General features: G+C 43.2%; 1 protein-coding gene across 10 annotated transcripts in view; it reads right to left on the reverse strand.

The window, feature by feature from the left end:
- LOC133128198 (myomegalin-like) overlaps positions 1-21,659 on the reverse strand; it is a 68,687-nt gene that overhangs the window by 27,709 nt on the left and 19,319 nt on the right. For 6 of the 10 annotated variants that reach the window (XM_061241543.1, XM_061241542.1, XM_061241541.1 and 3 more), the window contains exons 1-8: positions 6,235-8,046; positions 3,680-3,817; positions 3,026-3,145; positions 2,701-2,793; positions 2,008-2,232; positions 1,587-1,745; positions 805-909; positions 11-148 (exon numbers count right to left, since the gene is read on the reverse strand). In XM_061241543.1, coding sequence (XP_061097527.1) covers positions 11-148; positions 805-909; positions 1,587-1,745; positions 2,008-2,232; positions 2,701-2,793; positions 3,026-3,145; positions 3,680-3,817; positions 6,235-7,281 — 2,025 coding nt within the window. In that variant the 5' untranslated portion in view covers positions 7,282-8,046. Of the gene's footprint in view, positions 1-10; positions 149-804; positions 910-1,586; positions 1,746-2,007; positions 2,233-2,700; positions 2,794-3,025; positions 3,146-3,679; positions 3,818-6,234; positions 8,047-12,535; positions 12,590-13,887; positions 14,045-14,868; positions 15,018-15,570; positions 15,695-18,511; positions 18,589-21,659 lie in introns of those variants that run through there. The other 4 variants (XM_061241540.1, XM_061241545.1, XM_061241539.1 and 1 more) reach the window with 2 other exon arrangements.

Genomic DNA, 21,659 nt, shown 5'->3' on the forward strand with positions numbered 1-21,659 from the left:
TAGTTCTCACAGTGATTGTGTCCTCATTGTTGGACAGGACACAGCGCAATCTGTCCATGTCTCTGTCCTTCTCCCTGATGGAGAGCTGTAGCTGCCGCACCTCCTCCTCCTTCTCCTCCAGACAGTGGAACTTGTCGTCGATGGAGCGCTGCAGGATGGAGGAAAAGCTCATTGCATTGTCGCCAGTCCCACAGGCCGCTGCACAACTACTTCAGCTCAGCAGATTTACTATAACTGCACTCCCACTGCTTAACAAATACCCCTGAATGCCATTGGTTTGTGCCCCTCAGTTATGATAACAGGCCTGCATCTACTCCCTGCTGAAAAAAACAGCTCAAGCAAGGTTTTGAAACAGCTGGTAGCTGGTTGACCAGTTGTGACCAGGTGTGACCAGCTCCATACTCAAGATGATTTGACCAGCTCAAGCTATGTTTTGAAACAGCTGGTAGCTGGTAGTTTCAAGTTGGTCATAGCTGGATTTTACATCAGAGCTGACACCCCTCCTCCCCCCTTTTTCTTGCAGTTGGAGTCACCAGCTGTGCCTCTAGTGACAGCTATGCCACCCTCACAGCAGAAGCACTGCAGTTGAATCACATTCACACTCCTTTGATGCATTAGTCTGTGAATTACACAGTATTATACAGGAGTGGCACATTTTTCACTCTCACTGACAGCAACTGACAGCCTCTGGCCAACAAGGGTGCTGTCGTGTCCCACCCCTTTGATTGTGTTATACCTGTGTTGAAGAGAACCTACAGGCTGGTCCTAACTCCTCCAGTCCCCCAGGAGGCAGCATGATCCTACCTCTAGTGCTTTATCCCTTTCTTTAATGCGGCCCCTCAGCTTGTCCAGAAGAGCATCCCTGGACTCGCTGGGGTCTCTGGAACGGTCCATGAGTTCTGAATATTCCTAAAGGAAGGACACAAGTTCAATGTCAAGTTCAAAAGCAGGCCAATCTGTGAAAGACCTGCTTCCTCGTCTGTGATGGCCATTAACATTATCCAGGCTGCAACAGGCATGTGCCCTCAATGCCCCTACCCCCTACCCTGCAAGAAGCACAGCTTCATCAGCCACAGTCACTGTCCCAGCAGATACAGGTATTCACTGTATTTCCTAAAGGCTATATTTTCTGCAGTCCTTCTGACTATTTGATATCTTTTCCCAATGTGACAATGTGACCTTAACATCTCAGCAGGCTAAGTCAACTGTTGAAAAAGGCTGACAGCACACCCACATAAAAGATGCAACACCACAATGGAATGCTATTGAGTACCTCTGCCATTCACACACATCTCTCTGAAATTATATAATTTTTATTTAATGATGACCTGGATTTTAAGCAGTTTAATCAGAATCTGAGGAATCCTACACTAACAGCAGTCAGACAATTAGGAGTCAATTCCTTGAACAAGCAGAGCAATATTGTGACTGGACCTGCTGTGTATCGGTGCAGATAGACTAGGAAACTAGACTGTGTTTTTAGTAAAATACAACTCAATAGCTGTGTTGCGTGTGTGGATTCTGTATGTGTGTGTATATCTGTGTGTGTGTCGCATGCAGTAAGTTACAGGCGCAGTGAGACAAACCTCCAGCAGGTGGTCTTTGTCCTTCAGGGAGATTCTCAGCTGCCTGATGGTCTTCTCTCTCTCTTCCACCTCCATCTCTCTCTCTCCCTCCTTTTCTTTCACCTGCCCCTCCTTTACCTGCAGATCACAGCGAGTCTGCTGAAGAGCACATCGCATCTCCTGCAGAGACAGAGAGAGAGAGAGAGAAGGAAAGGGGGGGAGAGGGAGGGAGCGCAAGATGAGGAGAAAGGAGGAGTGAAGATCATTTGCTCACTCACATACAGCACACAGATACTCATCTATTCATGTACTCATTTATTTAAGCTATCCCTCACTTATTCAGTGACTCATGACCGAGAGAGACAGCACCCATCATGAACATCCACAGGCTGCCCACGGTAGGAGTAGTGTGGGGTTTGGTAACACAAGGGGAAAATGGTACCTGATTGTGCTTCTCGGTTTTCTCCAGGGTTTGCAGCGCCTCCTGCAGGTCGGCATGGAGGCGGTCACGGGCACGGATGTGGTCGGCCGCTTGCCTCTCCATCTGCCGCCGGGCCCTCTGGCTGCCCTCCAGCTCCAGTTTGGTGGAGAAGAGAGAGTTCTGCAGAGCCAGGAACTCTGCCCCAAATGCAGGGGTCTGCCCTGCTTCCTGCCACATCTCCAGCCCCTGTGACCAGAGGGGGATGTGGCAGTTAGCATATTAGTTTAGGGAACTGGGCTTGTAACCAAAAGGTTGTATGTTTGATTCCTAGGTAAGGCACTGATAATGCATCTGTACCTTCATCAAGGTACTTAACTTGAACTACTTCAGTGTATACCCAGCTGTGTAAATGCAATGTTATGTTGCCTCTTGGCCTGGAAACCTTCACAAGAAAACCTTGGCCCAGAAACCTTCCAGGTAAAGGGCAAATAAAAGAAATGGCCTTCACCAATGCCTTGATACCTTGAATTTGGCAATTAGTGCTGGGATGCAGAAAAAAGCTGGTACAGCAGATAACCATTCTTGGTTAAGCCTGAATATACTTTAACTTTAAATAATTTCTTAAGACTATTATTTGTCCCTGTTGGAACAAGGAGCGGGAACAGGAACCAAAAAGGGCTGAACACGCGAGTATATCAGTGGCCCACGACTCACCTGCATTTGCTGCAGCTGACTGCGCTGGGCCATCTCGCGCAGTTTGCACAAAGTGTCATTCTGTCCCTCGATGACGCGGTACAACTCCTCCGCCTGGCCCAGACACAAAGACAGAACTTTAACTGAAATGACTGTTCCACATGAGATCCATCGTATTGTGCCTATGGCCAGCCCTCTGGAAGGGGAACCTTGACAGAGGTATATAATAGGAAAAACTCATAAGAGGCTCTATGGCTTCTACAATGAAAGCCCACTGCCACGTCACAGTCAGTGGAGGCTAACAGTCTGCAGTGGGGGTCAATGGTGATGAATGCAGGTGCCTCACCTCACTGTCTTTGGTGGTAACTGACTCGCTCAGTCCCTGGATGGTGCGCTCCTGACACTGTGCAGCCTGCCGGATGGAACGCAGCTCTGACTCCATCTCACACAGCTTCTCCTGCAGCTTCTGATTGGCCGACAGTCACCCGGCAACAAGGAAGGACAGGGTTTATTTCCATCATAATGCACAGTCCATTACTGTTTCTTGTGGTATGTGACTTTCAGTTTGCAGGGACTGGGTGTTAGTTACATTATCCACAAACATTATTATTTGCTTTTAGTTTGCTTTTAAGTGGTGTGACCCTTGAGGCCCTCCTGAAATAGTGGTCGAACTGTTAAAGTTCCATTACCTTGTAGTCTATCCTTAGAACTGAGCAACCCAACATATTGCTTACTACCGCAATGTTTATTTGCTCTTTCAACAACTATTGAAGGACCACAATACCATCACAGAAGAACTGAACAACAGAATGTCCTGTTAATATAGTCATTCAAGGGACTAAAAGGATACAGTAAGTGCTTTAAGATCCTGAGCTATACGGGTCTTTATAAAAGGAATCCATTAAGCATTCTATAGATGTCTGATTCTTTGTAGATTCTGCACTTGAGCGGCCTGTGCGAGTAGGTTTGCATTCAATTTGGTTTCCAAGGTGCGCCTTACCTTGTTGTTGGTCTCACTCTCATGGATCTTAGCCTGCAGGGACTGCACTTGCAGCTGGGCCTTCTGCAGCTCACTGACGCACTGGCCCGCCGCACATTCATACTGGTTCAGCTGGGCCTGCTGCTCTTCAATCAGGTTCTGCCAATGCAAAAGGAATAGTAACACTACAGCCAGAGGGGACTCACAGTTGGAAGAACAGGAAGACACAATTTTGAGTTCAAAATTCTTGCTTTCTTAGCCAATGGCAAAGGGAAGCTTGCCAACCTCATCTCCTGCATTTCCAAGGACGGAAAATGATCTGTAAATTACAGCATCACAATTGTATGGTATCAATGCCTCAAAGTATGAATGCTGCCTGCTTTGCAGGTTTGGAGATTAGCATCTAGAATCAAACATTCTCAGATTTCTAAATACAAGAAATGTGATTATGTGATTATTTGGTTATCAACCCCTGGGTGCCTCACATTAACATAAATTATACTCACTGGTAAGTGTCAAGGACCAAAACTGAATCTTGTCAAGGACTAAAAATTGAAACTGACTGGGACAGTACTGACTGCGGCTGGGAATCCTACAGGACTGTGTAACTGGACTTAGCATTGCCCAGGGAGGGAGGTTTAATTTGGGCATCCCTTTACTCATACATTAATGAGTCCTCCAGTTGACTGACCAGTGACAGGCTGGAGCAGTAGAATACTGATCTGTGCTCAACCAAATCAGCGAAAAAAAACCGAAAAAACAAAATTGGGAATCAAAGGAAGAACTAAGACGAGAAAGTTGTCCTGGTTCTGAGAATATCTTGAGAATTTATAATGAGAGTTCCTTCTCATTATGAATCAGACCGTCAGCATGTAGGTGTGCACAAATCATCTAGGGTGGATCTAGGTTGTGCACAAATTAGACTGCAGGAGGAACTTTTTTTTTCCTTGGGTGGATCATGAGACCACAGTCACATGCAGTCTAATGTCACCTTTAAGCTAACAGATTCATTTTTGTGGCAACGACAGGCAAACACCTTTGCTTTTGTTTTTGTAGGGTAGGGACACTCCCCAAAAGGCTTCATTAATTCATCCACATGTATATCCATAAGACATGGCAGCATAAGATACCTTAATTCAACAAAGTCTCTTCTTACAGGGCGTATCCTAGCACAGCCTTCTGGCTCACACTACATATAGGCCAGAGGCAACTGTGAGACAAGCAATATCACGCATTAACCTACTTTGTTGGATATAGTGTGATTTGGCTGAAAAGTACCAATAAGTCTGACGCGCAACAGGGTAAAACAAAGCAGCAAACCAATGTGGTTCAGTGTGGGAGTGAAACTGGTTTTTCAAAACAAGAAAATCTGGTCTCAACCAGTTCATACTGCAGGTACAAAATATACATACAAAATTTACCTAATTAACATCACAGCCTTCTTAGATTTCTGTAACTAGCACTTCATATTTACTAACATGACAAATCACCAACCTAGCATGAACAGTTATGTCCTAGCCTTCATAATTAAAAACATAAAGATGGTTAAAGTTATGATATGATAAAATACCTTAATATTCTCAATTTCTCTATATGTCAATGTCATGTAGAATTTTATCCAACTTATGTTAAAAACAAAGTAATTTCCAGATTTCCAGATGACTGCTGATCACTATGAAATCCATACAAGCAAAATAGAGGTGGCAACTGCATGTACAGCAAGTATATACTGTAAACATATGTAATAGTACTATGTGAGATCCAGTACAGTATATGGTCCAATTTTAAATAATTTGTGAAAACCATAAACAAATCTTCTGCATGCATCTTCTGGTATTAACTGGTGATCTGCAGAACGAATTGAAGTAGTTTTGTACAGAAGTGCCCACATTTTCCATAAAAAACAATGGCTTTGGGGAAAATAGCATTAATGAGATAGCAGTGAGAACTTCTGTTACACTGCCTCACCGAGGAAACCGTTGCCATGGCACTGCTAGTGTAACCAGGAGGATTGCAAGAGGGAGGCATCCTCACTGCGATGGTAATCAAAGGACCAATTAGGAACAGTGGTTCAATTTTGGTTCAAAGAGCAACAGAAAACACACCTGATGTACCGTAAACTATTATATATACCCACTTATGTTATGGCAAAAAGGTATGTTGCACTATAAGCATATTCAATAGTCCCAGTCAATGCCTGCAATAATTCAAATAATGTCATTCGACCAAGTGGATCTAACTAGACACACACATACATACACACAGAAGTATAAGTCCTTTGACTATTGTAAAAGGAAACACACCCTGACAGTCATCTACATATAAAGGCCTTCCTTATCAGAAACCTCCACAATCTGATATTTCCTGTCAAACTGGATAATGCAAATGCACTTAATTAACCCTTCCTGTTGTTCTTAAAATAGCTTATGTGGCTTCTGCCAAGCTCTGCCTCCTGTTTGCCTGGTTGTCATTCCTGTGCATTGGCACATTCACAAATTAGGAATGCTTGCAAACGGGGGATCTAAAGTCCTGGATGGACAGGATGTAGAGGGTGGAGTGGAGAGGTATCTTAGTACCTGGCGGAATGGCAGATACTCTGCATGGGCATCCTGCCAGAGTTGCTCCAGATCAAGCATCTCCAGGTCGCTCGCTGGCTGCTTCTGGGAGAAGGATTTGTCCAGCTCCTTGAAGTTGGAGGTCTCAAAGAGTGGGCTGGAGATAGTTCCTGTTCCCCCCGGTCCAGGGGAGGCTGGTTTGCACAGGATGGGAAGCCTGCTGCCTGGCAGACGGGGGACAGGCCTGTAAGTGCACTCTCTGGCCAGACGTAGGGCCAACGCCAGGCAGGCATGCTCCTCACATGAAGAGTCACAGCACTGGTCCTCCCTGGAATCATCGATGCCTATGTCCAGGGACTGCACAGTTGACTCAGGATAAACGGGTGGGGAGCCCATAGGCATTGCTGCTGCAGCGACAGGTGGCTCTCCGCAGCGGCTTGCTGGGGTGCTGGCTAAGTGTCCGGTGGGCCTACAGGAGACGCTCCTGGCTACCTTACGGGGCACCTTGCATACCGCCTCATAGTCTGAGTCGGCCACACGCAGGCGGTTGCATTTCCGGCAGCTTCTACTACCGTTGTTGGTAGAGACCCGCAAAAGGTACGGGTGGAGACCGAGGGAGTTGGTGCCTTCCAGTGTCTGGTACTCGTGTTCTGCCCAGGACTCATACATGGAGTAGGCACAGTCCTTCTGGAGTAGGGCACTATACTTGGCTTCAGGCAGGGTGCAGTCTGCCCTTGCCCCAGGCCTCACCCCTGGCTCATCACTGTTGCTGCGGCGGTACAGCCCCCTGATGCAGTGCCTCAGCCGGTCCTTCTCCATGAGTAGCCCCCAGATATGGGCAATAGACAACGCCTCCACGCGGGCGATGACAGTGTCGAAGCGGTACATGCGGGTAAGCATGAACACGCACTTACTGCAGGCGAACTCGCCCCGGCCATCGCGGGCCAGTTCTTGGCCTAGTGCGTAGGACAGCAGAGCCCGCAGGTCATGCTTGGAGGCTGGGTGGAAGATCCAGCGGCGCTGATTACCCAGCAGCTCGCGGGCGCAGATCCTACACGCCTCCTTCATCCCAGAATCTAATGGTCACACTAACTTCCAGCACTAAAGTTAAGCTGGGATACAATTCAAAGCACCAAAGAGAGGTGTGGTACAGAGCATTATTCACTTGAGTCACAATTTTACCAATATGGTATCTTTTTCCTGAATTCTTCTAATAAACTTATAACAGTTTGGTATTGCTCATTTGCACATTCATAGCGTGCATTTTGTCAGGAGATAAAATAAACCTTTACAATAGTACGTGAAAGTAACATGAAGCAAGTTAGAATTACCAGGTTCTGCTGAAAAGGCACGGCAAAGTCCAACTTTGTTCAACCAAATGTGTAAGCAGCTATGAAGTCATTTCAACTGAACAGTTTTTTAAAAAAGTGGCCGGGTAAAAAATAGTCATGAATATAATGTTGGTTAAGCCAACTGACTGGAGTCCTGTCTGTAGCTTGTTGCTAGAGTGGGCTATGGCAGTGAGTTTCCAGGCTGTAATGGAAATCCTGATGCAATCAGTGAAGCAGGAAACTTGTCATTTGTGAGCCTTTTTAAAAAGATGAAATACAAAACGCATCACTTTTGGCTCAGTCCATTTCTTGATTCCATCTCCCCAGACGCGTGTTTTCCATCCAGCTCCTGTCATATGAAGATCGGCCACTTAAGTTCAGTGTCATCACTTGCGCTCATTTCGGTCCGATACTACAAGCAGTTCCTCGTTTCACGCCTTACGAATGCTTTGTAATTCCAGGAATCGTATCCGTATCTCCAGCGCGGATCCTAGGTCCTAATGCTCGGATTCGTGATTTCATTTTACTGACAGAGATAAAAAGGTACGCTCTCGGTTATAGCATTCGAGAACGCACTTCAACAAACACAAATGATGTGGCAACGCCGATAATAGAGAGGGCTGCAACTGCGGAATGAACCATTACAAGAATATAGGGATGTTCTTGTAGCATCTGTTGCAAAATGTTTTTGTTGTCAGACTCGCTTTTTTGTCTTTTCATGAATCGATAATAAAATACATGGATACAAATACAGAAACGATGTCTGCATGAAAAACGTAATCTTAAAGGCAATCAAGAGCTTGTAAATTAGTGCCCTACCACCCTTGGCATTGCCATTTGGATTCGCGTTGCTTGTGCATTCTCGCTGACAGGTGAAACAGCGGGTTGCTACATTAAGAAGTGGGCCTTTCAAAAGGTAGGTGTAGCCTTTAAATGCCAAGTTGTGTTATGGTGCATTGAAATGATGTTCTTAGCATTTTAACTAGCAACTTAAAGCATCTGTTTTAAGGTTTTTTTTGTTTTGTTTTAAAACTATTCATATAAATCAGAAATAAAAAACGACAGGCGACTGAAATGTTGTGACCATTAAAAACGCAGAATAGAATCACATTGGCCTACAGGTTTTAAAAAATTACAAAAATGTTAATGTGTAACCTAGACATTTTAAATGTAAATTATTTTTAAATGCAATCTTTTCAGTCTGTCAATTATAGCAAAAACTAAAAATCTCTTAAACTTTACATTCCTAAAAAGTTAATTCAATCAATAACATGGAATGACACACAAGCTCTCACATCAAAAACAGATGAGAAACAAATATACAAATATACAGTTGACTCCAGAATTATCGGCACCCTTCATAAAAATGAGGAAAAAATGCTGCTATAATAAACAACACAGATAATAATCTACAGGTTATATTCAAACATGTTTCAGTGTTTTTAATAATGAATCATTTAGTAATTTCCTTTTTTTTTTTAAATGTTAGGTGGTACCCCCTGATATAATTATAAATAAAATCAAACAAAGTTAAATTTGCAATAAATATAATTTGTGATATGGTTAGAGTACACATATGGAGGGATGTTGGACCATTCCTCCATTCAGAACTTTTAAAGATCATTGATATCCTTGGATTTGTGCTTATGGACCCCCCTCTTCAGTTCAGAGAACATGTTTTTGATGGGATTTAAGTCTGGAGACTGAGATAGCCATTGCAGAACATGGATGTTGTTTTCACTCAACAATTTCTGTGTTGTATGATTGCTTGGAGTCATTGTCCTGCAGGAAGTGGTATGTTTAACTGTTTATGTATTATAATTTTTTTGTACCCATTATTAGACTTGTGACAGTTAACCTGCAGCAACTATGAGGAAGAACAACACAGAATTGGCAACTGAAGAGGTTTGACCCCTGTGCACACTATGCAAAACACATGTAAACATGTTTTCGTCATTTGCATAATTCCTTTATGGCAGAAGAGCGAGGACCCACATCATATAACTCATAGCAAGCCATATAAGAGAGTTCGGACAGAGCGGTAGCAGGTAATAAAAATGTATAAACCCAAATAAACCTGTAATTGTTAGATTTTTCAGGAATAAACCGTAAAAAATTGTTTCATTGCCTCATGTAAACAGCAGCTCTGTTGCATTTAAATTGCATGCTATAAAACAATGTCTGTGCCAAGTTGCGTTTTAGCTGAATCTAAGTGGCCTTATTCTATATATTTTGTCTGAGAAGATGGCAATGCTGCTTTATTGAACAAGACTGCTCGATATTAGTGAGCCAATTCTGGGCCAGTCTGGTCTTGGCTGAGTGGCATCCTGTACCCCGGGCATACAGTATGCTGGGTCAGAGATGATTTACATCTAGCAATGGACCGGGACCAGAACTTTGCTTTCATTGCCTGTGGGGACTGGGCTGTGTCTCCATGGTGATATATAGACCATATGAAAATAGTGAAATTATGAAAAGATTTTGGGTTAGTACTCTGTTATGAATGCACTTCCCTTGTGCAACAATGTCCAATAAAGCTTACAGATCAGATCAAATCTAATCTAAATAAGATAAAATTAAATTATCATGTTAAAATTGTGAATGGAATAAAATGGGCTATTAGCCTATTTAGCAAATTAGCTAAATAAATTAAACAAGAAAAGTACAGTGGCAGACTCAAGAATCAATCTTTTCTTCCCTGTAAAATATGTACAGTACATGACGTTAAGGGATAATGCTGAAGCTGGAGGTGGCTGACTGAAGTCTGGTCAGAACTGTGACATTAGAACTGACCATTGATCTTGGAAAAGAATTATGACAGAAGCCACAGCAATGGATTTCATAAACAATTCTGCCAGAGTTGAACAGAACCACAGCACAGTCTAGTGGTCAGGGAGCAGGCCTTCTAACCCAGAGATTCAAGGCCCAGTTGGGGCAGACATAGCTGGTTCAAAGCAACCAGGTGCTGCTACGCCCTGGAGTGAGATACTTAACCAAAATGATTTCAGTAAAATATCCAGTAGTTTAAATTAATTTTCTATGAATAATGGAGGCTGTGCAGCTCTGCTGTGGATCTGGATCTGCCTCATAAATAAGACAGAAATATAAATATGTCATAAATACACATACTCAGATACACAGCATTCTCATTTCAAATTTTATACTACAGTAAAATGGTCCTGCTGATGAATATGGAGTCTTCGTCACTAAGTGTGTACTGCCTCTCCTCCTCATACAATCTCAGCATATGGCTGGCTGCTTTAAAAAAATGTTTTACTAGTAAACTTTTTTGCCTTCTTTACTTCTGAATATGGACACAGGATGGCATAAAGAAATTAAAATCTTCAAAACTTCAACATCCATCTTAGAATGAACATTAAAGGTCGACACTCGTTTCCCAAGAAAACTAAAAGTATACAATTGACTCACCCTGCATATTTATTCTGTGCTTGACATTTCAGTTAATTGGTCTATACACATCAGCATGCGATTTTAAATTCACATGACTAAAACCTGGAATGATTCATAATGAACTCAGGGAAAGCAGTTGTAAAAACAAAGTGCATACCAAGCGTACAGCCTTTGAAGACAGATTTATAAAGGCTGGCTTCCACCACCCAAACACTTTGGCCAAAATGTATTTGATCATAGACCTACTCTGGGTATTTTGTAGCTGCATAATGACCGCATGCTGTTGGTATCAGACCCATAAAAAGATACACATACAGCAACACAATATGCTATTACTGTACATTCCACGCTGTATTAATGCATCCATTTTCCCAGCGGCCCAGCTCATTCCAACTCTGGACTTAACGCATTAATCTGTGAGCCCAAGGGCTCCATTTCTCATTGTGAGGCAGGGTTTGTTTAGGCTAATTAAACATTTTGGGATTTCCAGTGTTATTCTTGCAGTTACAGCTGATTAATAGGGTCACGGTATGTTTAGTCCAGATCTATTGAACAAGGCCGTCCAAGTTGCCACGAGAGACCAGACACCGGCTAACGCTTTTGACTACAACAAACATAGTTAAAAATCAATCTATTCTAATCAGCGTGAATCATTATGAAGTGCATTGTTGCAGTCTTAAACAAAAAATAAAAAAAAGGAAATCACAAAAGACCATTTTACTGAAACATGATTAAACTTCAGTTAATTCATTTTCCTCTCAGCCTTTCTGAGTATACCTGCAATAAACAATTTAATGCTTTGTCTATGCTTTTAGTTTGCCTGTGGCAATCCTTCTGAAAAGTTCTGTAAAACATCTGGACTAACATTAAGTTTAGCAACTCAAGTGAGGGAAGAAGGATCATACCTCAGCTCGTCAATCATACGGCCATTGATCAAAGCTAATTGAATCACTACCTTCTCTTCCGTTCTAATTTCTGAATCTCCACATAGTGACAACTAAAATGCAGTGAACCTTCCTCAGAATCTCAGCTCCACTAAATGTGTTACTCTTACGTTGTTTCTATTACAATAAATGCTCAAAGAAGTCTGTTCCATACCTTCTGCTTAGGTGTGACCTATAGAAATTGAATTAGAAGAAGTAATGCAACAGTTTCTTGAAGTAATCAACAGTTTGTTTAGCCTTTTCCATTTCACAGCTCAGCATAACTGCTTCAGGTAGAAATGCTTGCGCAGTCTGGGGTACAATGCTTGGCATTTGTCCTGGTGGCAGACAAGTGGCTTATTTCACATCACCACAAAGAAACAGCAATTATTTGCCAGGCAATGAGGCCTATTTGGTTACAGCTGTTGTCATGGTTATCCCATTAAATCCTACTGAGTCTTCTGCACTTCCTATAATCTCCAGCAGGGGGCATGCTTGAACCATGGTTGTTCAGGCGTGTGCGTATGTCTGTGTGGGTGAGTATGTGTGCGCGTGTGAGTGACTATTTGTATGTGGATGGGTGAGTCAGTGAGTGTGTGTGTGTTTAGGCATGTGGATGTGTGTGTGCCTGTGCGCATGTCATCTGATCCCTCGTACCTGCATCTCCTGCTGAATGCGCAGCTTCTCCCGGCCCAGCTCGTCCTGGAAAAACTGCGGAGCACAAGAGGCGGAGTTAGGGAGCTGCGCCAGAGACTGACAGGCACTGCCTGTACCTTTCAACAACAAACAAGATGGCCCCCAATGATAAATCTACGCTAGTGACACCTCTGCTCATAAACGGGAACTAGAGGAAGTATAGTAACCATACACCTATGGAGCACAACTCATCAACACCCTCCTCTTTTAACATACTTAGAGCTGGAAAAAAATAACGTGCAAGCACTTCTCCAAGTGTACTATCCATTTATTTATTTATGTACTTACTTCCTGTATACATTACAAAGACACTTATATTTAGTAATTAGACAATATACATGATCAAGATATGGGTAAATGTGCCACAATAACAACCATAAAGAAAGAAAAATTCTGTTTTCAAAATGGTATAGTGTACTATAGAATTCTGTTGTGACTGTGTAAGTTCCTATGCGTTGAAAAAAACATGGATTCATGCGTGTGCAATGCACCCTCTGATCTATTCATAGGCACCTTAAAATAAGGCCAGAAATGTGTCAGAAATGTGTCAGGCAGCACAGGTTCCAGGGAGGGTGTGAATGTCCACACTGGAATGGAGGCTGCCTCTTGTGTGTGCAAGTGCCCCATCACTGTGATACAATTACAGCACCAGGTCGCGCACGACTGCTTCTACACATGGGGCCATTGGCACCACTGACTTTCACACAAAAGGTCAATGGTGGTCTGTCTGCGGACCAGGTGAGCTCCTTGACTGTACCCTTACTCCCAGGGTGGGTTGCTGTCAGTAACCAGCACTGTACTTCAATTGAATAATGTTTTTATATTACATTTTATTTGTATAATGTTTTTCACAGAAGACTATCACAAAGAGGCTTTACAGAATAACAGAAGGGGAAAAAAATGGAAATACCAGCCCTAAGCCTCCAAATAGCACAGGAAGTAAAAACAACTCTATTACGATTTTTATAAAGGACCATGCGCAATTTGAAAAATCTAATATTATTTATTGCAGCACATTTAAGGGCTGTTCAGGCAGCTTTTTCAATTCGAAGCACTAGCCTGCCCATACGAACAGTGGACTTGCTAGATTAACCTGCTACTTAGTTAAATGTTTAATTTTGCCTTGTTGAAGACTTGCCAAGAATATAACAGTTTAACACCACCCATGTATTTTGTCATCAGTGGTCAGAGATTTTGCCTTTTGAGCCCTGCAGTTCTGCCATCTGCACCATCATCTGTCTGAGTTTCTCCTTGGTGGGTTTTTCAGTCACGTTCCTGACCCTTGGCTTGTGTTGCAGCAGCAGTGGGCTCACCTCTGCATCCCTCTCTTTCTGCTGAAGGGAGGTGGAGAGGTCCTGCACCTGGCCCTCCAGCTGGTCCACTCTCCCCCGCAGGAAGCCCCGCTCATCCGTTAGCTCACTGATGAGGGCCTCTTTAGAGTGCAGGGCCAGGGTCAGCTCTTCTATCACCCTGAGGGGCCCGGGAAGGAGGGAGCGCTTAGCATCATATTGACATATGGCATATTTAATCGTAAAAAAATAAAACATTTAACCCCTTAGGGGCGGATGCGACCTGCACGTTACATCTCCCTTAACGATTGCGACACCAGTGGTATTTGATCAAATGACCGTTTTTCAAGACACTGTTGAAATGCATTGTGATTTCTAGGGCTTTCTGTGGGTTTTCTATAGGGCATTAGTCCATAATGGGTTAAAACAAGCTTTACATAATACAATTTCTGAACAGGTTTTCACACATGATTTGTCTGCAATTAAAGGACAGCTAGTTCCACAAGAAAGAATCAGTCCTTTACATTTTGTTTACAATATATGAATATTATATATTATGTCCAAAAATGTTAACAGGTATCTGTATTCCAGGGGTATTGGCCAGTACAAGCCTAGCTTAAATATTTGCTATGGTGTTGTACATCCAACTAACTGACCACATGGCGAGGATTTACAGTACCTCTACAGAGGCCAGCCCTGGGTAAAGTCCCAGATTCTGCTGGGGTTCTGCATGGTCAGCTGCTGTAGACTGACACTGGGCATATACTGGTTGAATGACTAGGAGCCGTTAATCACTGATACTCATAGGAGCAGCTGCCGACCTTTGACCCTTCACCCACCGAAACTGCTCTCATTCTGCCCCAAGCCCCCCACCCACACACACACATAATTATACACATACTGTAAACGCACGCACATACGGACTCAGATACACTCATGCGCTCGTGCATATGACACACAGACATGCTCTCAAAAAGAGAGAACAGCATGTGTCTGTCATCTCACCTGTCCCTGTCCTCTGTCAGGGTGGGAGGCTTCTGTGTGTCCTCTTCCTCAGTCTCCTTCATCTTCCTCTTTGGGGTGAGCGGGTGCACAGATCGAGACTCGGCGAGTGTGGCCATCCTTTCCGCCTCGCTCCGTGCCAACTTCGCCTCCTGCGGTCACAGAGCCACGATCAGCACCACAAGGTTTTACCACTGCCCGCCAGGTCATAGCCATGTCCTGCAACTATGTTTGCCAAACTAGAGATGGTGAAGCTGGTTTTAGTTTATCGACATCAGCAGTCACTGTGCCAGTGTACTGGTTGTGTAAAGACTACCAGTACAGGCAGTATGTTTACATGACAGTTCTTTAGCTGACACTTTTATCCAAAGTCAGTCAGTTAATTAGACTAAGCAGGGGACAATCCCCCTGGAGTAATGTGGTCTTAAGGGCCTTGCTCAAAGGACCAACAGCTGCACTGATCTTATTGTGGCTACACTGGAGATTGAACCACCAACCCTCTAGGCCACTCATGTACCTGACCTTAGCCACTAGGCTGCCCCAGTACATTAGTAATGGCAGTACAAATCCAGTAGTGGTAGGTTAGCGGCAGTGGTAGTTCTGTGTTGTGGCCATAAATTAGCAATGTAAGTGTGATATAGCAGTTTGTGCTCAATAGTCCCACATTGGCAGTGTAAGCTGTGGGCGGAGGTGCTGTTGCATCACCTCCTGGAGGAGCTGGATCTTGGTCTCCAGGATCTCCTGCATGTGGTCGATCTCCTGCTGCCTCTCCTCACACCGTCGCTGCAGTTCTGCCTCATTGTGATTGGTCAAGCTCTCCGCTGTTGTCCTATTAGAGGAAAGAAGAGGTTTTAGTGTGTATTGGGAGTACGTAGCAAGTGCAGAATCAACAGATATTGCCATAATAACACTCCTGTCAGTGCAAAGATTCATGTGAAAGCGAATCTGTATTTTTATATGAACGCAATCCATGAAATTAATCTTCCGCCAAAATCTCAGCCAGTCTCAGCTGATCTAATGATCAGATGATTCAGACTGAACACAAAAAAGGTTACCAATATCTGACCGATCAGTCTGCCCACATCACAAATTCACTAAATTATGATTAGGTTCGTTAAAATTTAATGGCCTTTCTGTTTTAGCTCACTGCTCATTTTATTGCACCTCCTGTCTGCCTGGGACTAACTAGTGATGTGTGTCCAGGAAAGCTTCAGTTCAGCTGCTGGTGAATGATGGGGCATGAATCAGCCTGGTTCTGGTTTTGGTTCTACACTAGAAAAAGCGGTAATGTCACGCGACACTAGTCATATTTCTTCCCAAGCGGAAATTTATTGTATTTCATTTCAGATTTTTGAGCACAGAATGAATGGTGTAAGGCTGACAGCACATTTTGTTCCTTGGAAAGGCAGATGTGATAAGGGGAGCCAGGCCAAATGTGGGAAAAAGGGGAATGAACTGTCAAAAGGGGAACTCATGTGTTTCAGATTAATTTTACAAAGGTTTTTAGAAAATAATTCGGAATTTTTTGGATCAATTTCCATTGGTAAATTCATCTACTGGTTTTCATGTGGCTTGATCCCACAGACAATACATCCTTACACCGCTATGTCTCTGTACATCTGTCACAGGACGCTCAGGGCTCAGATGGCTCATAAGTTTATTTTCAAACCAGGCAGGCGACAGCCTGAGGCAGTGCCTCGCCTCTCTGGCTGGTACCATTTTGGGGACGCTGGGAACAGACTGTGACTGCCCAGATCCAACCCCCCTGCACTGGACTTTTCCCTCAGCATTATTAATAAAGAATATGTTTACTTTACATTACTGTGTAACTTATAGTGGCCAAAATAATCACTGGCTTGTGGAAGAGTGAATTGCAGAGTGCAAGCTCTGCAGCGACCTGCAACAATCCTAGCATGGGAGGCAGGTGGCCCAGCAGTACCTCAAGAAATGCATGGCGGTTCCAAATTGGACAGATACAGCAAGGAAAATTGACAAGATGGAGGTTATTTATTTATAGCAGCTGCTTTCTTGGCCCAGTGGAATGGCTGGTGCACAGTCTCCAGAGTGAATGAGGCAGGCTGAGCGGAGACAAACCCAAATATATATATATACGAGACCGCAGGGCTGCCCAACACACTGATTACATCACAAGTCAGAAGGGGATTCGTATTTTTAAAAGACTAAAAGATCTCCACGTGGTCACTTTATTTTTTTTATCTGCTGTGACAAATTGCCTCTTGTGTGCTGACCAACAGTACAGTACACTGTACAGTACATTATTAGATATGACAGCACATGGGCTTTGAAGTGATGTATAGATGAAGTCACTTGTTCTTATTGCAGTGATGCGCCTCAAGCTGACCACATTCTTACTGTGTCAAAGCCGTCCTGTGGCTTTCCATCAGGACCAGTGGAAGTGCTGGGTAAACTGGGCAATTGCCCTGGGTGCCAAACCACTAGGGGCACCGTGCTTTCAAAAAATCAAAAGTGCCATCTGTGAATAATTGGTGGCTTTGTCAAGAGTAATGTAAAGAGCAGAAGATTTTCTGAACAATGTCATCCTCTGACAATATCATCAGAGCAGTAATGGTCACCACAATGATGTTCAAAGCCTGCACAAGCAATTCATGAAGTAGAATTCATCAAATCTACTTTCTCAAGTGAGTGGCTATAGCACGCACAATATGGAATGCATCTGAGCATATACTGTAGGTAGATCTGCACTTCAGTGCAATGCCACCTGTCACAATTTTGGAATTCGGCAGGGCGACAAGCATGTAATCTCCTCCAAAGGGCTCTTTAGCCCTCCAGCTGAGATACTCAGTCATTGCATAAGAGTGTGGCTGGTGTAGGCAATCAACCAGAGGAACATGAGATAGCACAATGAGAGGCCAATTGAAACACTTGTGCACTGCCCTATGGGACTGCTGACCAGACGATTTTAGTCAAAATCTTACTGTAGCACACCGCTCGACACAGCCGGGAAAGGTACTTTCGAACGATGCCCAAATAATTGATCACATGGCTCAACCGGCTCCCAGGAAAAAGGCCGTTCCATCAGGCACGGACAGCTGCAGTCCTGGCAGTAAACGTGGTGGGTGTAGCCACCAGGTCCCTCCTGCCCTCGTCGATCAGTTGTGAAGCGCACGGACGCTCTGCGAGGTGAGGGCTTTTCAGAGAGGCACGGCAGGATATGGGTTCTGACCTTTCGGATTTGGCAAGTCTACATGCTGGGATGAGCACACCGGTGCTACGCCCTCCTGCAGCTGCTCCGTGAAACGCGAGCGCCGGGAATCCCAGAATCCAGCCGCCAGAAATCGATACTGATTGCCAGTGTGTGAGTGGGGGCTTAGGAGTTATCGTTTCATTATCTTATGTTAAGACCACAGAATCACTCTTAAGACATTGGCCTTTGAAAATCCTATGGCAAATTAGCCTAAGGGTACTGTAAATTGGTCTCCCTTTTGAAGATTTTTTTAAATGAAGGGCAAATGAAAGGTGCACAGAATTACCTGCTCTTCTTTCCCTTACGGAAAACTGATCCCATCCACCATCTCTGCGCCACACAATCATGCACATGTAGACATCTGAACTGTGAATTTGAAAGTATATAACAAATACAAACGCTGGAATAGGCGTTCCTTACAGGGCTTTGTCAAGGAGATGTTGCTTCTCGTATAACTCCTGCTTCAAGCTCTCCACTTCCACTTTCAACTCGATGTTCTGGAAAGGGAGAAATAACAGTCAGTGATTTGAATCTGAAACTGGGATCAAAACTGTTTTTTTCTGAATAATCTGAAAGCTTATGTTGATAGCTTGTTGATTAGATGCTGATTATTCAAGCCACTTGTGAATATTGTCTATAGTACAAAAACAATTCCAGAGTAACTTGTGTAACATCCCAAATTGGTACTTCAATCTCCTACAAATTGTGAGCTAAGAATTAGAAGGTTCTATCAGCGTTTTGAGATATTGAGCTTCAAAGATTCCAAAGTGAACTTAAATTCAACATTTTTTCATACTTGTAAAAAGTATTTTTGTATGAAACTTTACACATGTATTTAGTGCCCTATAAATGACATATTTATGACACGAACTAATTTTTTCAAAAGTTTCATAATGTTATAATTCTCAGCTCACAAAATGTAAATGTGTTTCAAAAATGTCATTGCCATGCCCATTGTTCTTGCTGTAACTTTAATTAAAGCATTACTCTTGTTCTTATCCAAAATGTTCCATTGTTGATGCAGTTCAGGTATTGTACATTTACTTAAAATTTACTTAAAACCCATAGTTAAATGCAAGTACATGTGGGAAAAACATGTAATCTTTTGCTTATGTTCTGCAATGTAGTCTAAGGAGTGGAGTTTGCTCTTCAAGCAGCGAAGTTCCTGCCCTGTACATTCCAACTCCCATAGTGGGAGCATCTATACCTCCCAAAGAGACTCTGCTCTGGAGGACATACGGTTTAGCTGCACACAGCTCCATATTGAGGCATGTCCGTGAACTGTGGCCAGATGGCAGAGAGGTTCTGCACTGGAATCCATAAGAGACTGATGGAAGTAGCTTTCCAGTGGAGAGTTTTCCCTGAAAGGTCTTTTAAAAAATTTTTTTATGTTACTGAGTTTTTAAAAACAAACATGGGGAAAGTTTTGAAAATACTACATAGCAGTATGCTGAAAATTGATAGATAATTACAAATATCTGTAATTATCTGAATCTCTGTCAAATATTAAAGCAGAGAGAGAAAGGGGGAAAAAAAATCAATCACTATGCCTACACCATTGTAATGCGAGGCGGGTACAGTTACACAATCATCTCATTAGTGCGAGAGTGTGAGGCGCATGCCATAACTGCTGGGGGGCCTGGACTCTGCCTTCAGCATGCGGCCCCTGAACCCTCAGATTAATGCAGCTCCTCTCTCACATCCACGCCAGTGCTCTTCCAGTTCTCCTCAGCTCACACAGTCACGTAAGGCTCAGATGGACACGTCCAAAACAACCCCCCCTCCCAGCCCGCTGCAGATTAATAAGAGCCGAGCTAGGGTGTCACTCGACACCCGCTTGGGACATCCTTCACCCATGTCATCGGATTTATATTTAGACAGGAAGAATGCAGGCGCAAGCCCAGAGGGAGTGGGACGATGGGGGGCATGGGAAGGCCAGGCAGCTGGGGGTTTTGTTGTTTACCTGTGCTGTGCTGAAAGACATCAGTGCCAGAAAGTGTACTTTAAATGATGTTTAGTCATGCCTCAATCATGATTGCTGCTGTTGTTCCTACTCTAATCCGTGGCTACAGCTTTGATGAGGCTTGAAATTTGAGACCAAGCCCGACCAGAACATGAAGGCCTTGTGTTCAAGCCAGACTTGAGGACTTGGTAACTCTACCTCTTACGATAAGATTCACCTCACAGCATGCAGAAAGTGGAACTACAATTGACTTCAGTCTATTTTTCACCCACTGCTTTAATGGATGAAAAATACCCATTAGTTAGGCAACACATTAAGAGCATTTACTTGCTCCTATAAAATAACTCATCAGTCAGCCATGTGCATAGTCAAAATTAAATGAGAGCCGTCAATAGTGTGTAACTCAGAAAGAAAGTAAATTCAATTCTGCTTCTCTGTTTCAAATATATTCTCATTAGTCAGAAATTAAATAGTTCAATACCATAATTCCAAGAGCAGGCTACCCTAGTCCAGGAGAGACAGTGATGCTCCCATTTTTGTTCCAGCTGAGCTTGGTCACAAGAGCATGATGGACTTCAACATATTTTCTGAATCTGAATGGTGAAATACTGAGCAACTCTAGCACATAGCAAGCTGTGTTCATAAAGCCTGATTATTAATCCAGTTATGCTGTTACAGGTTTGGAGGAGAGAAAAACATGAACATCTCTGCCACTCCAGGACCAGGGTGGCCTCCCTGTTGCTTACCTGTTCTATATATTTCTATATATTATAATATCACTCAAAATGGAGCATATTATTGCCTTCCATTCATGCAAAGCCATGAGAACAGTTTCATTAAACATTTTCAAAAAGTCCATTTAATTCTTTGAGCAAAACAAAAAAGAACCGAATATGCATGTTGTATCATCTAATTAAACCAAGCATCATAGGCAATATTACTCGTCCCGAATGTCAGTTCACTTCTAAAGTTGACATGCACTCAGTGACAAAAGAACTCTGCACTTCTCAACTCTCATAGCTATAGTTTACATTCACGTAGTCAAAACATCACCTTGCCCTTATCAATTCTCGCTGTTCACATTCACTCATTAACAACAGCAACTTTTGTCCTTCATTTACTAGGCAAGAATGAGAGCTGAGTTTCACTCATTCACAACCGCTTCCTCTTTCTTTGCCAAGAAGATCCCATTCACGCTTTTACAATGGTGTTCTCTCTTTCCAATTCTAATTTCAAGCTAACATTTTTCACACAAAACAGTCTCCCCTGGTAATTGCTGTTGTGCAACAAGACATGCGATGTAAATAAACAGTTTTTAGACATAATACAATGTCAAAAAACACAAACACAAGAGACATATTAGACAAAACACAATAGGCATGTTGGGCAGAATTTCACAATGCATCATCACTAAGTTTACACAGTGGTTACATGACCCAGCAGAAAACCTTGAACAAATTTGGTGGATGTGGCCTTTTCATTGACAGGAGGCCTAATACACACACTAAATGATAAATGGCAAGACAGCACAGTGGTGGGGGATGACAAAAGGGAATGTTTTCATTTATCAAATCATACCCATTTTAATCATGTTGTTTACCCATT

The sequence above is a fragment of the Conger conger genome, chromosome 5 (assembly GCF_963514075.1).
Source record: "Conger conger chromosome 5, fConCon1.1, whole genome shotgun sequence".
Classification (NCBI taxonomy): Eukaryota; Metazoa; Chordata; class Actinopteri; order Anguilliformes; family Congridae; genus Conger; species Conger conger.